The 17,995-nt window shown below is 41.3% G+C and overlaps 1 protein-coding gene across 7 annotated transcripts in view; it reads right to left on the bottom strand.

Moving 5' to 3' along the window:
* tmem94 (transmembrane protein 94) overlaps positions 1-17,995 on the bottom strand; it is a 127,849-nt gene that overhangs the window by 42,009 nt on the left and 67,845 nt on the right. For all 7 annotated transcript variants that reach the window (XR_005946578.1, XM_041216789.1, XM_041216790.1 and 4 more), the window contains 5 exons: positions 16,766-16,939; positions 12,870-13,073; positions 11,665-11,980; positions 3,507-3,680; positions 1,836-1,938 (listed from right to left, as the gene is read on the bottom strand). Coding sequence is in view for 6 of the 7 variants with exons in the window: in XM_041216789.1 (XP_041072723.1) it covers positions 1,836-1,938; positions 3,507-3,680; positions 11,665-11,980; positions 12,870-13,073; positions 16,766-16,939 (971 nt within the window). In the remaining variant the exon portion in view is untranslated. The remainder of the gene's footprint in view (positions 1-1,835; positions 1,939-3,506; positions 3,681-11,664; positions 11,981-12,869; positions 13,074-16,765; positions 16,940-17,995) is intronic.

The following is a 17,995-nucleotide window of genomic DNA, read 5'->3' on the forward strand; positions in this document are numbered from 1 at the left end:
GGGGTCAAGAATGTTTCAAACCCTCTGTTTGGAGAGTTGTGGCAGAACCAGTAATATGATCTCCACCACTCCAAGATTTCTCGTACATTGTGGAATGAGATTTAATGACCTCACAATGGTACCAAGTCAAGATGCTATTGCCATGTTCATATGCTCCACTACTGACAGAACCTTCACTCACCCTACCTGTAATCTTGTCAGAGATGTGATAAGGTGCTGTATAACTGCAAGTTCTTCCTTTTCATCAGTGCCCCTTTTGCTACCTCAGCTATTAGTTTACAGGAAACTCATGGACAAACTCTGCAAACGCTCAGGTACCAAGACTCAAAACCAGATAACATATGTCTGCCACAAGGGGTGTGGCTGTGTTCAAGGATGTTTAAAGGGACAATGGACCACAATCTCTCACCATCATGGGATGCATGCACTCAGAATCATAGAATCTCTCAGTGCAGAAGAGGCCCTTCATCCCATCGAGTCTGCACTGACACATGGGAAACACCTGGCCTACCTACCCAATCCCATTTGCCAGCACTTGGCCCATAGCCTTGAATGTTATGACATGTCAAGTGCTCATCCAGGTACTTTTTAAAGGATGTGAGGCAACCCGCCTCCACCACACTACCAGGCAGCGCATTCCAGACCGTCACCACCCTCTGGGTAAAAAGATTTTTCCTCACATCCCCCCTAAACCTCCTGCCCCTCACTTTGAACTTGTGTCCCTTCGTGACTGACCCTTCAACTAAGGGGAACAACTGCTCCCTATCCACCCTGTCCATGCCACTCAATCTTGTACACCACGATCAGGTCGCCCCTCAGTCTTCTCTGCTCCAACAAAAACAACCCAAGTCTATCCGATCTCTCTTCATAACTTAAATGTTTCATCCCAAGCAACATCCTGGTGAATCTCCTCTGCACCCCCTCCAGTGCAATCACATCCTTCCTATAATGTGGCGACCAGAACTGCACACAGTACTCCAGCTGTGGCCTCACCAAGGTTCTATATAACTCCAACATGACTCATGGGAGAAAGTTTCCAAATCACTCAAAATGCCTTTAACATTGGCATCTCTTGCTCTAAATGGAAAAGCTCGACAATAACCAGCAGCAAAGAAATGCAACCATGGGAGGAACGCCACTATTGGAACCTCTAAGCCCACTTGAGCAGAAGGGCCTTGGAACTCATGGGCAAAGATAAGAGAGGCTGCAGGAAATGGCAAGGTATCAGCAAATGGTTGTTAAAAGTTTGGAAAGACTCATCATAGATGGTTTAGCTTTGTGCTTCCTCAAAGTACTGCAGTGATCCTAGCCCTAGACACTAGTTCTTCAAGAGGGAATGTCATTGCGTGCAGCTATACAAGTTTGTCAGTGTTTCACGTCATTAATGGTCCCTTGCAGAAAGGCATTGGTCAAGCAAAGGCCAACTAAGCACTGAGTCAGAATCTGTTCGAAGTCCAAAGCCTGAAATGCTGCCACATAGTAGGCATGCATAATATTCGAGTGCAGTTTAACTGGCAGGTTCACTCTTCATAGCATAAACTGTATGTTACGAATTAGAGATACTATAGGGAGCTCAAACAGAGCTATGTCTTTTTATTCAAATGATCAGGAGCAAACACTACAAATAGATTCAAGAAACAATAAGTTTATGGATTAAAGGATGTATGGAAATTGCAATAAGGTTGGTCGAGGTCAAACTGAAAGACAATTTCCTGTTCCCAAAATTCTTATGCAATTGGTGGTTTAATTGGATAGTACATATAAAGGTTAAATCCGTGCCTATCAGGCATCAATTGCTTTTTAAGCAGCACACTGAATAATTGGGAAGAACAAACCTGTCGGAGCCAGAGAGCGGATAAATGTCTGTTCCATCCCAGAAATCTGTGCATGCCTCCAGGATGAGGTCAGCTGTGCCATGAGACAGCATCTGTACACTATCTGCGAATGCAAAGAAGAAAGTAGAAGGAATTAGCAGAACTTATGCAAAACTTCAATTTTTTTGAAAAAAGTGGAGCAAACATAGTATCTCTCAGAGGCACTGGGTGTCGCATTAGATTAAGAAGGTTGTTCTATATTCCAGCATCCACCATGTCTTCTGATAATGTGGTCACTCCAATTCAATCAAACTACAAGCCCGAAAATTTATCACATCCTGACATATCTGTACTATTTCTTAGAACGTTTTAAGAATTCATTTTGCTTTGAACATTAAGGTGCTGGATAATAATTAATGAATTACAATGCTTAAATCTAACAGATACTGCACATTTCCCATGTAAGTCTCCAAGACATGAGCCATGTCTCCTTGAATCATTATGCTTTACTGACTCTGTGCAATCAGTGAAGAACATGCCAAATGAGAAGTCAACAAATTTGTTGATACTTGCTCTCATAGGTTAAGATCCATTTGACACACTTTCCATCCCCAATCCATTGGATTATGGAATGACTTAACAAGCCAGAGGGCAAGGAAAATAAAATAAGTCTCGACCACTTGAATCTATCCACACACTGGTTTTGCTTCTACCCTAACCGTTGTGTTGAGTCAGTCTTAAGAAACATGGAATGGAAGTGGGAAGATTTGTCCTTCAACCAAATTGATGCTGGTGTGCCTTTTCTTTTTAAGTGGTGGTTTCCAGTTCATGAAAAAAAAAATCATTATTTTTAAGCCATTAATTCATCCATATCTTTTCAGCCAATCCTTGTACAATGACCAAGGAAAGCTGGAGAAAGACCACAGTATAGAAAAGGGAATCGCCCTCATGAGAGAAGCATAGAGCAGTTACTGTTTTCATTCTTAAAATTTGTTGCCATCAAGTTCAGACATCAATTTTGTCCTCACAGGTTCAACCATTCTGGGTTTTAATTCTGAGGGTGGAGAATGGTTTGAGTTAAGTCATGTACTGAAAGTTCACTTCATTTGGTTTGTGAAATGGGATGCTACAGTTGTACATTCTTTTTCTAGTTTAGCAAGATGCAAGGCTTAATAATAAAAGATAATACCAAACAAACTGAAGCAAACAAATATATATCGACCATGTCTAGCGGGACAGTTTTAGACAGCCCTCAAAGAATCTGATCCTAAGTGATACTGAAAGTTACCTACAGCTTGGCAGCAGCGCTCGCGTCTCAGCCAACAGGTCATTGGTTCAAGTCAGCACTCCACTGCAATACTGAGGAGTGCTGCACTGTCAGACGTACTGTGTTTCAGATGGGACGTTAAACCAATGACTAAAGAAAAGCAGGGGAGTTCTCTCCAGTGTTCTTGGCCAATATTTAGCCCTCAACTAACATCACCAAAGCAGATTATATGGCCATTATTACATTGCTATTTAAGGGTGTGCATAAATTGGCTACTGTATCTTACATTACAACAGAGACTACACTTCACAAGTACTTAATTACCTGTAAAGCATATTGGGATGTCCTAATGTTGTGAAAGGCTCTATATAAATCAAAGTTCTTTCTAGCTTTCAAAATTGAAGTGCATCCACAATAATACTCACTGGTCAATGTATCTCTCACAAAAAGGCTGATCATGTGACTGAGTGGTGGTCGCCTCTTTGTTACATACAACAGTCGCTGTGGCACTGGTTCTTTGACCATCTCTACTGTTGGAAGTTGATACATGGTCAGGTGATTCTCTTGCTTGAAGAGTTCTTTGGCTCCAGGAGTAAAGCCTACAAAATAAAAAGTACCAATTCTAAATAGCAACATTTCTTGCTCCATGCTTTTCTTCAGAACAATGGGACTCCTTTCTTTATCTCATGGTTTAGTCTTTTCAGTCCCGCTAAGATCCTATACCTCTGGGGCTGTGGCCCTTCTCTTTAGTTACTCGTTTTTAAACAAAAATCATCTGGTTCCTTCAGTTTCTTTTGGTTTAAACCAAAATACAACACCGATTACAGCTTGTAGTAGGTACATGTGCATGTAAGATAAGTTAGACGAAAGGGGAATTAGGAATTAGCCCAGCTTTGTTACTAGAACTCGAAAAGGTTTCAGAGACATAAGTTCAAATTCCACTATGGCAACTGGGAAAGTTAATTTAAGTTAATTAAATAGATCTGGAATAAAATGCTAGTCTCAGTAATGATGACCTTGAAAATTTTGTTGTAAAAACCCATCCGGTTCACTAAGGTCTTTTATGGAAGAAAATTTGCCATCCTTATTCGGTCTGGCTTACATGTGACTCCAGACCCACAGCAATGAGGTTGACTCTTAACTGTCCTTTGAAATGGCCCAAATAAGCCACTCATCTGTTTTCAAGGCAGCTCTGCAAAGGCAAAGTGACATGGGCAATAAATGTGGCATCGCATTTTGTGAATTAATTAAAGAAACTGAATGGTAACCTGATCTTGGGGTTCTCCAATAACTTAGTTAACATAGAATTGGATGCTGGTGGATGGTGAGTAAGGAGTCTTAACTTTTTAGCATCTTTTTGTAAAAATCTAATTTGGTTTGTAATTAGCACTTAACTGAAATCTACAGTTTAAATTCTAAAGTAACCAGCCTTAAGCTGGGTTTTAACAAGGTCGCCATTGGATAAACAGTTGGGCTTAGTTAATTAAAGTAGCAGCTGAAACTGGTTCCTCTGTAACTGGTTCAGTTAGCCTTTGACTTAGGAGCATATAAAGCCAGCCAACTTAGTACGACTTAGAATTGACCATAAGACATAGAAGCAGAAATTAGGCCATTCAGCCCATCAAGTCTGCTCCGCCATTCAATCATGGCTGATAAGTTTCTCAACCCCATTCTCCCACCTTCTCCCCATAACCTTTGATTCCCTTATCAATCAAGAACCTATCTATCTCGGTATTAAATACACTCAATGACCTGGCCTCCACAGCCTTCTGTGGCAATGAATTCCATAGATTCACCATTCTCTGGCTAAAGAAGTTTCTCCTCATCTCTGTTCTAAAAGGTTTTCCCTGTACTCTGAGGCTGTGCCCTCGGATTCTAGTCCCTCCTACTAATGGAAACATCTTCCCCACATCCACTATCCAGGCCTTTCAGTGTTCTGTAAGTTTCAGATTGGATTGGATGCTGGTGGATGGTGAGTAAGGAGTCTTAACTTTTTAGCATCATTTTGTAAAAATCTAATTTGGTTTGTAGTTAGCACTTAACTGAAATCTACAGTTTAAATTCTAATTGCTGGGAATTGGGTGATTAAGGGAATTAGGGGAGAAAGCAGAGCCAAGTCCGTGGCACCACAAATAGCTCAGGTGCGTGGGTGGCGGGGGAGGGCAATAAAAAAAAGTAGAGAACAATAGTGATGGGACATTCTATTGTAAGGGGAACAGGCAGACATTTCTATAGCTGCAGACCTGACACCAGGATACAATGTTAACTTCCTGGTGTCAGGGTCAAGAGTGTCACTGAGTGGCTGCAGGACATTCTGAAGGGGGAGAGTGAACTGCCAGAGGTCATGGTCCATATCGGTACCAACAAGATAGGTGAAAAGAGGAATGAGGTCCTGAAAGCAGAATATAGGGAGCGAAGGAAAAAAAATTGCTTTTGCTCTTGGCATTGATGATGCAAGAGGAGCAGCGCCCTTAAACAGTGAGAGGAACTAGGCCCAAGACCGGACTGACACCAGGAGCCAGTGCAAGAGGAGCGGTAGCCTTGGTTTAGCAGGACCTGGTGAATATTTCTACTGTCCAGTCTTTAGGAATAGAGACTAGATCAGATGAATGTGGAGGGATGGTATAGCAGAGAGGGATTTAAATTCCTGAGGCATTGGGACCAATTCTGGGGAAGGTGGGAGCTTACAAGCTGGATGGGTGGCACCCCAGCAGGACTGGAACCAATATCCTCGCAGGGGTATTTGCTAGCACTGTAGGGGAGGGTTTAAACTAGATTGGCAGGGGGATGGGAACCTGTGCAGGGAGACACAAGAGAGGGAAGCAAAGATAGAAATGAAAGACAGAAAAGTAGAAGGCAAAAGTGGAAGGCAGAGGAAACAAGGGCTAGAAGCAAATGGGCCTTAAGACCTAAAAAGTGTAAAAATGTTAAAAAAAAAACAAGTCTAAAGGCACTGTATCTGAATACATGGAGCATGTGCAATAAGGCAGAAGAATTAACAGCGCAAATAGAAGTAAATGGGTACAATATGATTGTGATTATGCAGACGTGGCTGCAGGGTGACCAAGGTTGGGGACTGAATATCCAAGGATATTCAATATTTAGGAAGGATAGACAAAAAGGAAAAGGAGGTGGGGTGGCATTGTTAGTTAAGGATGAAATCAGTGCAATAGTGAGAAAGAATATTGGCTCAGAAAATCTAGATGTAGAATCAGTCTGGGAGGAGCTAAGAAGCAACAAGGGTGGAAAGCATTAGTGGGAGTTGTCTGTAGGCCTCCAAATAGCAGTGGTAAGGTGGGCGACAGTATCAAACAGGAAATTAGAGATACATGTAACAAAGGTGCGACAGTAATCATGATTGACTTCAATCTACATTTTGACTGGGCAAACCAAATTAACAATAAATACTGTGGTGGATAAATTCCTGAAGTGTGTACAAGTTGGTTTTTTAGACCAGTATGTCAAGGAACCGACTAGGGAACGGGCTATCCTAGATTTGGTACTGTGCAATGAGAAGGGGTTGATTAATAATCTTGTTGTGTGGGGTCCTTTAGGGAAGACTGACCATAACATGATAGAATTCTTCATTAGGATGAAAAGTGAAGTAGTCCAATCCGAAACTAGGGTCCTAAATCTAAACAAAGGAAACTACGAAGGTATGAGGAGTGAGTTGCCTATGATAGTTTGGGGAATTTCATTAAAAGGCATGACAGTGGATAGGCAATGGTTAATATTTAAGGAACAAATGGATGCATTGCAACAGTTATATATTCCTTTCTGGACCAAAAGTCAACAGGAAAAGCAGCCCAACCACGGCTAACTTAAGAAATTAAGTATAGTATTCAATCCAAAGAGGAGTCATATAAAGTTGCTAGAAAATGTAGGAAGCCTGAGGATTGGGAGATGTTTAGAATTCAACAAAGGAGGACCAAGACATTGATTAAGAGGGGAAAAAGAGAGTATGAGAGTAAACTTGCAAGGAACATAAAAGTGGACTGTGGAAGCGTCGACAAGCATGTAAAAAGAAAAAGATTAGTGAAGACAAACATAGGTCCCTTACAGTCCGAAACGGGAGAATTTATAATACAGAACAAAGAAATGGCAGAACAATTAAACAATTACTTTAGTTCTGTCTTCACAGAAGGTGATGCAAATAACTTCCCAGAAATTCTAGGGAACCAAGGGTCTAGTGAGCGGGAGGAATTGAAAGAAATTAGTATTAGTAAAAAAATAAGTGGAGAAATTATTGGGGCAAAGCCGATAAATCCCCAGGGCCTGATAATCTACACTGCAGGGTGCTAAAGAAAGTGGCCATGGAAATAGTGGATGGTTGGTTGTCATCTTCCAAAATTCTGGAACAGTCCCAGCAGATCGGAGGGTGGCAAATGTAACCCCACTATTTAAAAAAGGGAGGGAAGGTGAAAACAGGGAATTACAGACTGGTTAGCCTAACATCAGTTGTAGGAAAAATGTCAAAGTCTATTATAAAGGATGTGATAACAGGACACTTCGAAAATATCAACAGGATTAGAGAAAGTCAACATGGATTTATGAAAGGGAAATCATGCTTGACAAACCTACTGGAGTTTTTTTTGAGGACATAACTAGCAAAATAGATAAGGGAGAACCAGTAGGTGTGGTGTATTTGGATTTTCAGAAAGCTTTTGATAAAGTCCCACATAAGAGGTTAGAATACAAAATTAAAACACATGGAATTGGGATTAATATATTGGCATGGATTGAGAATTGGTTAACAGAGATAGGAAATAGGGTAGGAATAAATGGGTCTTTTTCTGCATGGCAGAAGTGACTAGAGGGGTAACTGCAAGGATAGGAGCTTAGTCCCCAGCTATTCACAATATATATCAATGATTTGGATGAGGGAGCCAAATGTAATATTTCCAAGTTTACTGACGACATAAAACTTGGTCGGAATGTGAGTGGTGAGGAGGATGTAAAGAGGCTTGAAGACAATTTAGACAAGTTGAGTGAGCGGACAAATGCATGGCTGATGCAGTATAATGTGGATAAGTTATTCACTTTGGTAGGAAAAACAGAATGGCAGAGCATTATTTAAGTGGTGATGGATTGGGAAATGTTGATGTAACAAAGGGACTTGGGTGTCCTTGTACACCAATCACTGAAAGCAAGCATGTAGGTTGTTGGCCAGGGGCTGCAGCCGAACTGCTGACACAGGCAAAAGCAACTTTTGACCTGAAGTAACCTGAGTCCAGTCACTGGCCTGAGCTGGCTGGAACCAGTTTGAAGTAATTGAGTTTCTTGAAAAACAAAGGGAATGTGATAAGGCACAAGTCCTTATTTAAAAAAGGAGTAATGAGGTAATACTACCTAAGTTCTTGGGACAGAGCCAATGAGAAGATGCCACAGACTAGGCAAGCAAGCCTAAACCAGCAGGAGAGAGACAGCACAGCTTGAAGAGATAAGATTCAGTATAAGAGTGGAGAATTTCGGGCGTGGTGTCAGCGAGAACTCCGGAGAACAACCATCGCGGAAGTGGAAGAACCTACGTCAGCAACGTAGAGATGCAAGAGAGAGAGAATGGAACGCCTGGCCAGCGTCAGCTCTCCTTTTCGGGTATTATCTTTTATATTCTGTGACCACTCAGGGAGTGTCAGAGAAACCTAGTGGGTGTGCGTTTAGAACCTAGTTTTGGGTATAAAATTGTATAACCTGCTGTAAACTGCATGTCTATATTTAACCAGACGTATAAGCTATTTGTAGGTGATCTAACGACATGAATAAAGCAAATTTAGAGTTAAGAGAGAATTGACTCTTCTCCTCTTTGCACTAAGCCAACAATCGTTACCGGTGACCTCCGGCAACAAAGTGCAGCCAGCAGTTAGGAAGGCAAATGGTTATGTTGGCCTTCATTGTGAGAGGATTTGAGTACAGGAACAAGAACAAGAATGTCTTACTGCAGCTGTACTGGGCCTTGGCGAGACCACACTTGGATTAGCGTCTGTAGTTTTGGTCTTCTTACCTAAGAAAGGATATACTTGCCATAGAGGGAGTGCAGCAAAGGTTCACCAGACTGATTCCTGGGATTGTAGGATTGATGCATGAAAAGAGATTGGGCCGACTAGGCCTGTATTCACTGGAGTTTAGAGGAATGAGAAGGGATCTCATTGAAACCTGTAAAGCTCTGACAGGGCTGGACTGACTGGATGTAGGGATGATGTTTCCTCTGGCTGAGGGGGGTCTAGAACAAGGGGTCAGTTTCTCAGCATACGGGCTACGTCAGTTAGGGCTGAGATGAGAAAAAATTTCATCACTCAGAGGGTGGGTGAACCTGTGGAATTCTCTACCGCAGAAAGAAGGCTGTGGAGGCCAAGTCACTGAGTATACTTAAGGAGGAAATATATAGATTTCTAGAGTTTAAAGGCAGCAAGGGATATGGAGAGGGAGTAGGAGTATGGCATTGAGATAGAGCGGTGTTCTTCATTGCAAGGCCCACGAGCCAATGGCAGCTCCCACCGATACTATGTTGGTAAGTTAACTGGGCCTGTAATCTCGTTGAGTGTCACAAGATTCTTTTTAACGTCATTTCCCATGTGACTGATGCCACTTTGGAGCAGCCTCTTGCCGCTCCCTAACCTCCAAGTTGTGGCCTCTCTCCAACCTCAGAGTTGCGACCTACCCCCCCCTTCCCAATCTGAGTTGTATTCTCTTCCCTGTCCCCAACCTACTCTTGTGCCAAACCTCCTGCTCCCTGCCTCACCCTCTCGTCACTTCCCTTTCTGGGACTTGCGTCCCCAGTCAAGATCCAGGTCTGATCTGAAGCTAGAGCTTCGACGTTATGGAAGTACGAAACCCAGTGGTGCAGAAGTACTGAACTAGGGCTGCTACAATCCACGTCCTTTTTAAAATAACTGTCAAAGCTACTCTGCCTCGCTCACAGTGAGGCTTCAGAGTGGGAAGCAGCAAGTGGGAGCATTTTAAAAAAAAACATGGATTGCAGCAGCCCCAGTTCAGTACCTCTGCACCATCAGCACTCACATTTCCACAACATTTGAGGTCTGGCTTTGGATCAGATCTGGATCTTGAATGGGAATGCAAGTCCAGGAGAGGGAAGCGGCAAGAGGCTAAGTCATGGAGTGGGAGTTCTGCAAGAGGGCGAGTCAGAGTGGGAAGAGGCCACAAGTGGAAGGTTGGGGAGGGGGAAAAGACCACAATGCTGAGAGCCAGGGAGGAGAATCAGGGAGCAGGAGGTATTGTAAGTAGAAAGTTACATTTTTCTTTTAGCATAAAGTAAGTTTGAAAATATAAATTTTATTTCATTCACCAATGTTGGAATTTAGCTCGTCCAGTTTTTAAAGTAAGTTTTGCATTATTCAGCTTTTAAAAAGTTTACTGACATAGGTACATTTTTAATTCCTTATATTGTCCAGGTTATTGTCTTATAAATGCTGTACTTTTAAAAATTGTGGTGTGTTTATTTTTTTTTAAGTATACTATGTGATTTTCTTTTAGTCACATTGTAACATTACATCATGAAGGAGTAGTAAGCAATGATAATTTAGTCATCGATGTGGCTCCCACATTGCATGTTTTTTGCTAAGGAGGCCTTGCTTGAAAAATAGTGAACATCACTGAGATACAGGATCAGCCATGATCATATTGAATGGAGCATCAGGCTCGAAGGGCCAAATGATCTACTCCTGCTCTTATTTTCTATGCTTTTATGTAAACGTTAAATTGATGGCTCATGATATCATTTGAACCCCTCCAATGGCTGTAAAGCGCTTTAGAAAACCCAAGGGTTGTGGAAGTTCTTTCTTTCAGAGACATGGTAGATTTCTAACCATCCCTAGTTACTGTACCTATATTTTCTGTGTAATCTGTAACAAGATAATTTGTAAGCCATAGAGTGATATCCACATCATAAGAGGGAGCTACAGCAGCAAAATTGAATTTTTTTCTAGTTTATATGTTAGTCAAAGTAATTTTTTGGGGATAAAACTCAGACCTGCTGAGTTTTTCCAGGTAATTCTGTTTTTGTTTTTAATTTTTTGGGGAGCTGTTATTATATCATGGTACATTAATAAACACTATTATAGCTAGGTATTCATTTGCTGTGGGCCTGGATTTCAAAGGCTTTTCAGATGATCCTTTTGTGTGAATAAGTCCACATGTAATGATAATGGATTCTATTCAGCCCTCTCCGATAAACAGAGGGTCATTTCTGAGCCAACTACTTTTACCCACCTTTCCAATGGAGTTTTTTTTTTGTATAAGTTGCTAATCACTGTACCTGTCAAATATATGGCAGCCATATATTTGACATGTATATCAGCCCAAATTGTTGGACCCAACTGGAGCTTCCAATTATATCATCAATTCAACTAGCTCTCCGCATGAAAAGAAACCTTTTGCTTCTGATTCAATGCAATTGACATTTCCTTCAAAGCATCCAACAGCACAGCTTCCCAAGCAGAATCTGATATTGATTAAGATCTGAAAATCCATACTGAGTTCTTGGTTCGGCTCAGATGTTACCTCTTAAAATTAACATAGCATATAAGCACCACAAGGCATCTTAGGAATATTAGAATAACCACATACCAATGAGTCTGGCTAATTCACAGAGCCCCCAAGGAATGTGAATGGGCATGGCTGAGCCTGGCGTTTCCTGCAGGGCAATATTGGACAGGTGATCGGAGAAGCGGCACATCTGTTCAGTAACAGTGGAGTAGCACAGGTTGAGGAGGATATTGAGACCCAGTGGTTTCAGTGAGGAGATGTGAAATTGCCAGTTTGAGTCATCAAATTGGATACTGGCTGGGTTCTGCTGATCCTGTGACAGGCTCAGCATTTCCAGGTGGTAATCGCAGATGTAATCTTCTGCTTCCAGGCCCAGGTCTTCACCAATACCACTCACCTGTAAGTAGTGCAGAAACAAATTAATTTGGCCCTTTCAACATATGCTTTTGGGGTAAGGTTTGTTGTATGATTCTTCCACACAATATTGAAAGGCCTTGAATTGACTGTGAAGGGATATTAATGGGGACGGATGTAATCCAAAGTGGAAGACAGCAATCCACAGAATACAAACCTGCCTTTGGCCAGTTTCCTTTGAGGGGCTTAAAAATGTTGCCCAATATTCAATTTACCATTACTAAAACTCAGAATACTCCGTTAGCCAGGAATACTAACAATACTGTATAATGTCAATAAAGTGACCAAGCTTCCTTCATCTAAGGAGGAAAAAAAGACAGTTTGGTCTTCAAGTCATTTTCTCACTTAAACATTATTATAATTCACAATCATAAAAATGGTGGTGGGATAGGGCAGCAAATGAACTGCAGTCTGTTTACGATGAATATTAGCTATTGTGAAACAATACCCAAAGAGATCACACTCCCCATAGCACAATGAGCTCTGCTCCTTCCTGTCCAGTCAACCCTTCCTCACAGTATACATGAACCTTGGCTCTCCTCATAATACATCTGGGGGCTTCCAGTCCCTCCCTGGTAACATAACACACCCTCACAATTCAACTCAGGTCCACATGTCCTTCCATATCAAGACTGCTGGGGTCCAACCAATCCTCTCTCACTACATCCAATAATCTTTCCCTATTTGCCAACATACATGTGGATATGCCTGCTTCCCCCAAGCCCTCAATAGACATTGGGTCCCACTCACGACCCACCCCTCCACCAAACTTCAAAATACATCTAGCACTGGTTTTCCATCAAACCCCCACTCCAAGCCAATATGCCTGAGGCCCATTACTTACACACAACAGTTGCTGATCCTGTGGTTACCTGCGTCATATCATCCTCCCCTCCTTCTGTGTCTTTGCTGAAGCTGACATTGGAACCTGACAGGTGCTTGCACCGTCGATTTTCACTGCGTTTCCTCGACCGTGGAGTGCTTTCAGTCTTCTCGTCTTTGTCCTGTCCCATTTCATTGGTGATGTGTACAAATTCCATGCCAGTGGTAGGCAACAGAGCATCAGCCTCCCTGGGCTAGGCATTAATGAAATATATGGGTCAGAAAGTCGCAACATTCCTTTAAAGCAGTATCACAGAGGTACAACACAGGAGGTTATGCAACCTATTGCGCATGTGCCAGGTCTTTACTAGAGCTATCCAATAAGTCCCACTCTCCCTGCCCTTTCCCAGTATCCCTGCATTATTTTTTAACCTTCAAGTATTTATTTAATTCCCTTTAAAAGTTACTATTGAATCTACTTCTGCCACCTGTTCAGGCAGTGCATTTTAAATCATAACCTGTTCCATAAAAATAATTCTTATCATCTGTTTGTAATGCCAGCTAACTTAAATTCATGCCCTCTGATAATGACCCTCCTGCTAGTGGAAACAGTTTCTCCCTACTTACTCCATCAAAACTGCTCAGTAGTCCCATGGTGTTCAGGCTGGCAGCATTAGAATGCAAAACTTAATTGTGTAAGGCACAGCATTTTTAAATTCTGTACACTTTTCATGAAAATTATACCTACCCTGTGGTGACGAACACAGATTTGCACATCTCTGCGACATAATTTGTGCATTTGGACCCATCCCGTTGAATCATACAGATCCGAGATTTGAGCTGTAGTCTGCATGAAGCCAGAGCAGCAGTGTGTTTGTGTATTTTGGTGGGGGGTAGGAACAGTCACAAGCCATCTTGGAAGGTGCCAGGTGTGGATATCAGATGAAGGCAGGATCTGGCTTGGATGTCATGTATCATGTGATGAAATGACCTGCCAACAATTACACGTGACAAATGGCCAACTGGGCAAGATATTGGAGGGTAACCATTGCCTATGAAACTGTACTCCAGCAAGAGTCAATTCTGTTTGGACAGAAAGGGGCTTAAACAGAAAGACCAAAAAAATTGACTATGCCACACTGTACAGGAATCAAATATGGTGTGACACAATACATCTCTATCTCAAGGCACTCTGTAGCGCACTAAGCTATCAATTTAACTGTGTTTGGACTTAAGGAGGTTTTCAGTTGGAATTTTCAACATCAAAACAAATTATGATTCAGAATTTCAAAGTTAATGTATCATGCAACTAAACAAGACATCCTACAGCTCAAACATTTTGTTCCGCTGTGTGCATTAAGATCTATTCCATTGAGGAAGAAAGGCTCTACAAGAGTGGACCATTCGTGGTTAACTAAGATAGATAAGGATGGTATCAAATTGAGTGAAAAGGCATAAAAAACATTGAAGATTAGTGGTAGGTCAGAAAATTGGGAAATTTTAGAAACCAGTAAACAATGACTAAAAAAGAGGGAGAAAATAGATTGAGAGTAAACACAAAATACAAAAACAGACAGTCAGAGCTCCTACAAATACTATATATGTAAGGGAAGCATGCAACTAAAGTAAACGTTGGTCCCTAGAAGGTGAGATGGGGAATTAATAATGGGAACAAGGAAGTGGCAGAGACTTTGAACAAATGCTTTGTATCATTCTTCACAGTAGAAGATATTAAAAGCATGCCAATAACAATAGAAAATCAGGGACAAAATGGAGAGGAGGGGGGGTTGTTTAAACAATCACTCAAGAAAAAGTAATAGGAAAATTAATGCGACTAAAAGCTGACCAGCCCAATAGACCTGATGGCCTGCATCCTAGGTCTAAAAAAATGGCTGCAGAGATTTGGATGTAATTTTCCAAAATTTCCTAGATTCTGGAAAAGTCCCACCAGATAAGAAAACCACAAATGTAATGCCCGAGTTCAAGAAAGGTGAGAGGCAGAATGCATGAAATCATAGATGTTAGTTGAACATGTTATTGGGAAAATGCTGGAATCCATTTAGGAAGCAGTAGCAAGACATTTAGAGAAATCATAATACAATCAAGCAAAGTGAACTTGGTTTATGAAAGGGAAATTATGTTTCACAAAGCTATTGAGAGTTCTTCGAGAAAGAAATGAGCAGGGTGGAGGTAAGGTGAACAATAGATGTAGCTAATCATGTTAGGGTAATATATTAGCTTGGATAGAGAATTGGCTAACTAACAGAAAACAGTTAGGATAAATGGGTCATCTTCTGGTTGGCAAACTCTAACAAATGGGATGCCACATAGATCAAGGCTGAGGCCTCAGCTATTTACAGCCATCGATGAAGGGACAGAGTGCATTATAACCAATATAAAGAAAGATGTGAGAACAAGTTGTGAGGAGGACACCAACAGTCTGCAAAGGAATACAAGCAGCTTAAGTGAATGGGCAAAGAATTGGCAGATGTGTATTGTGTGAGAAAATGAGATTATCCATGATGGTAGGAAGAATAAAAATACTATATATTATTTAAATAGAGAGACTACAGAATGCAGCAGTACAGAGGGATCTGGTGTCCTTTAAAATGTTGGCATATAGGTACAGCAAGTAACCAAAGGCAAATGGAATGTTGGCCTTTATTGAAAGGGGAGTGGAGTATAAAAGTCAGAAAATCTTGCTACAACTGTACAGGGTGTTTCTGAGACTGCAGTTTTGGTTTCCTTATTTCAGGGATAAACTTGCATTGGAGGCAATTCAAAGGTGGTTCCCTAGGTTACTTCCTGGGGTGAATGGGCTATCTTATGAGAAGATGTTGAGCAGGTTGAGTCTATACTCATTGGAGGTTAGAAGAATGAGAAGTGATCTTATTGAAACATATACGATTCTGAGGGGCCTTGACTAAGTAAATGCTGAGAAGATTTTCCCTCCTGAGGGGAGCTAGAACTAGGGACAGTTTCAAAATAAGAGTCATCCATTTAATACGGAGATGAGGAGGATTTTCTTCTCTGACAGTCATGAATCTTTGGAATTCTTTACCTCAGAGCTGTGGAGGTTGGGTTATTGAATGTATTCAAGGCTGAGATAGAACTGTAGGGGAGTCAAGGGTTTATGGGGAACAGGAAGAAAAGTAGAATTGAGGCCAAGAGCAGGTCAGCCATGATCTCACTGAATGACACAAGCAGGCTCTTACTTATGTTCTCACATTTGAATTTATAGAAGTACAACTTAAAAATGAAAGAGCATCGAGTGAAGTGGATAATTTATTTCAATCTCAAGCACTCCAGAGCGTAAAATCCTTTCACTAACCTTTGTCCCCATCCCCCCAACCACCAATAACTTCTCATTGGAAAAGGTAAATTTGAACAATGCAAGTGATGGGCCATGTTTTGGCTGTCTCATTATATCGAGTCTGTATTTTTTCATTTTTTATAGAATTTATTTGAGGATGTAGTAAATAATTACAGATGGTGATAAAAATTGACATCAGCCTGCCTGAATGCTAATTTGTTCCAATATTATTATGTAAAATTAAACAATTTACAGCACAGGCCATTCAGCCCAAACCAGTCTAGGCTGGTCTATGTGTCCCATCTAACTTATCAGCATATCTTTCTATTCCTTTCTCTCTCGTTTATCTAGCTTTCCTTTAAATGGATTGATGTGATTTAGCTCAACTGCCCCATGTGGTAATTAGTTCCACATTCTAACCCTCATTGACTAAAGCAGCTTCTGCTCAATTCCTTATTGGATTTATTAGTGACCACCTCACACATGAACTCTGATTACAAAGTTCCATTCTTTGAGCACTGAGATAATTCTGCATCAAACATGGAATTGATGGTTTGAATGACAGCCCTGAAATAGAGACTTTGTCTACAGCAGATCTTAACAAGTGAATAACAGGACGAGTTGGACCCTCACCTCATCCTTCTCATCTTCCATCTCTGGGTGACAAAAGGATCTCATGGACAAGTCATCTTTCAGGTCCTCTAGGCTGTCATGGGGTGGCTCCACACGTCCACTGAAGAACAAAACAGTTTCTGGACTGGGATTGGGCCAGGACAGTATTCCTTGTTTGTCAACACAGCAAAGCACCTAAACATTCAGAATGACAAGATTATTCATTCATGCTAATAAACGCTCAATGATACAAACTGTCTTACAGTTAATTCTGAGCAGTCCGAGACAGTAGTGCCTTAATGGGCCAACACGCCAGATCATGAGCTTCAGCCTTTGAAGAGGGAAGACTAGGGGGTAATTTGGGGTTTTTTAGGATTTTGAAGGGAATTGAAAGTTAAATAGAAACATTTTCCTACTGGTGGAGCGAATTTAGAAGAAGGGGACATAACCTTAAAATCAGAGCTAGGCCAGTCAGGAGAAGCTGGGAAACGCCACTTTGCACGAAGGATGGTCGAACTGTGGAGCTCTTTCCCACAGACAGTAGGTACTAGGCCAATTAATAATTTCAAATTTGAGATTGGTAGGATATTTGCTAGGCAAGGGTATTAAGGGATATGGAGCTAGGATACAGATTATCCATAGTCTCAATGAATGGCAGAACAAGGTCATGGGGGTAAATGGCCTCCTCTTGTTTGTATGTTCCTGTGGGTTCCAGCACAGTGAGTTTATGATTTCAGCTACGAGTAGCATATACATCACTTACTCCCACACATCTGCTGAAAATCCATTATAAAACAAATGGCATGCGTTGCCTGCCCACTCCCTCCAGGAGCACATGAAAGGATTCTAGATAACATAAATATAGGCCAAGCAACTGCAACTAAAAATAAACCCTTTAATCCCTGCTTGACTCATGAGGGCCAGAATTAGTGAATGTTCTTGTGTCACCTGCCACCTCTCTGATAAAGAAACACAATTTTGTTCTTAAAAATACACAAACATAGCAATAAATGATTATATGAGATCACTCAGGTTAATGACCAAAGTGTACTGACCTAATTTTTGTGAAGATGAGATCAGTTCATCAAAACTGAATGAGAACTATCCCTAGCTGGCAACATCGCAACAGTCAAGAGGTTAAACAGGTTGCAGGAACTACCCACTTAGCGTTAACCTTCGCTTAATAATGACATTAAAAAACACGCAAAAGCAAAATCAACCAAAACCCAACTAAGAATGTTGTAAATCTGG

Source organism: Carcharodon carcharias, chromosome 22 (genome assembly GCF_017639515.1).
Source record: "Carcharodon carcharias isolate sCarCar2 chromosome 22, sCarCar2.pri, whole genome shotgun sequence".
NCBI lineage: Eukaryota > Metazoa > Chordata > Chondrichthyes > Lamniformes > Lamnidae > Carcharodon > Carcharodon carcharias.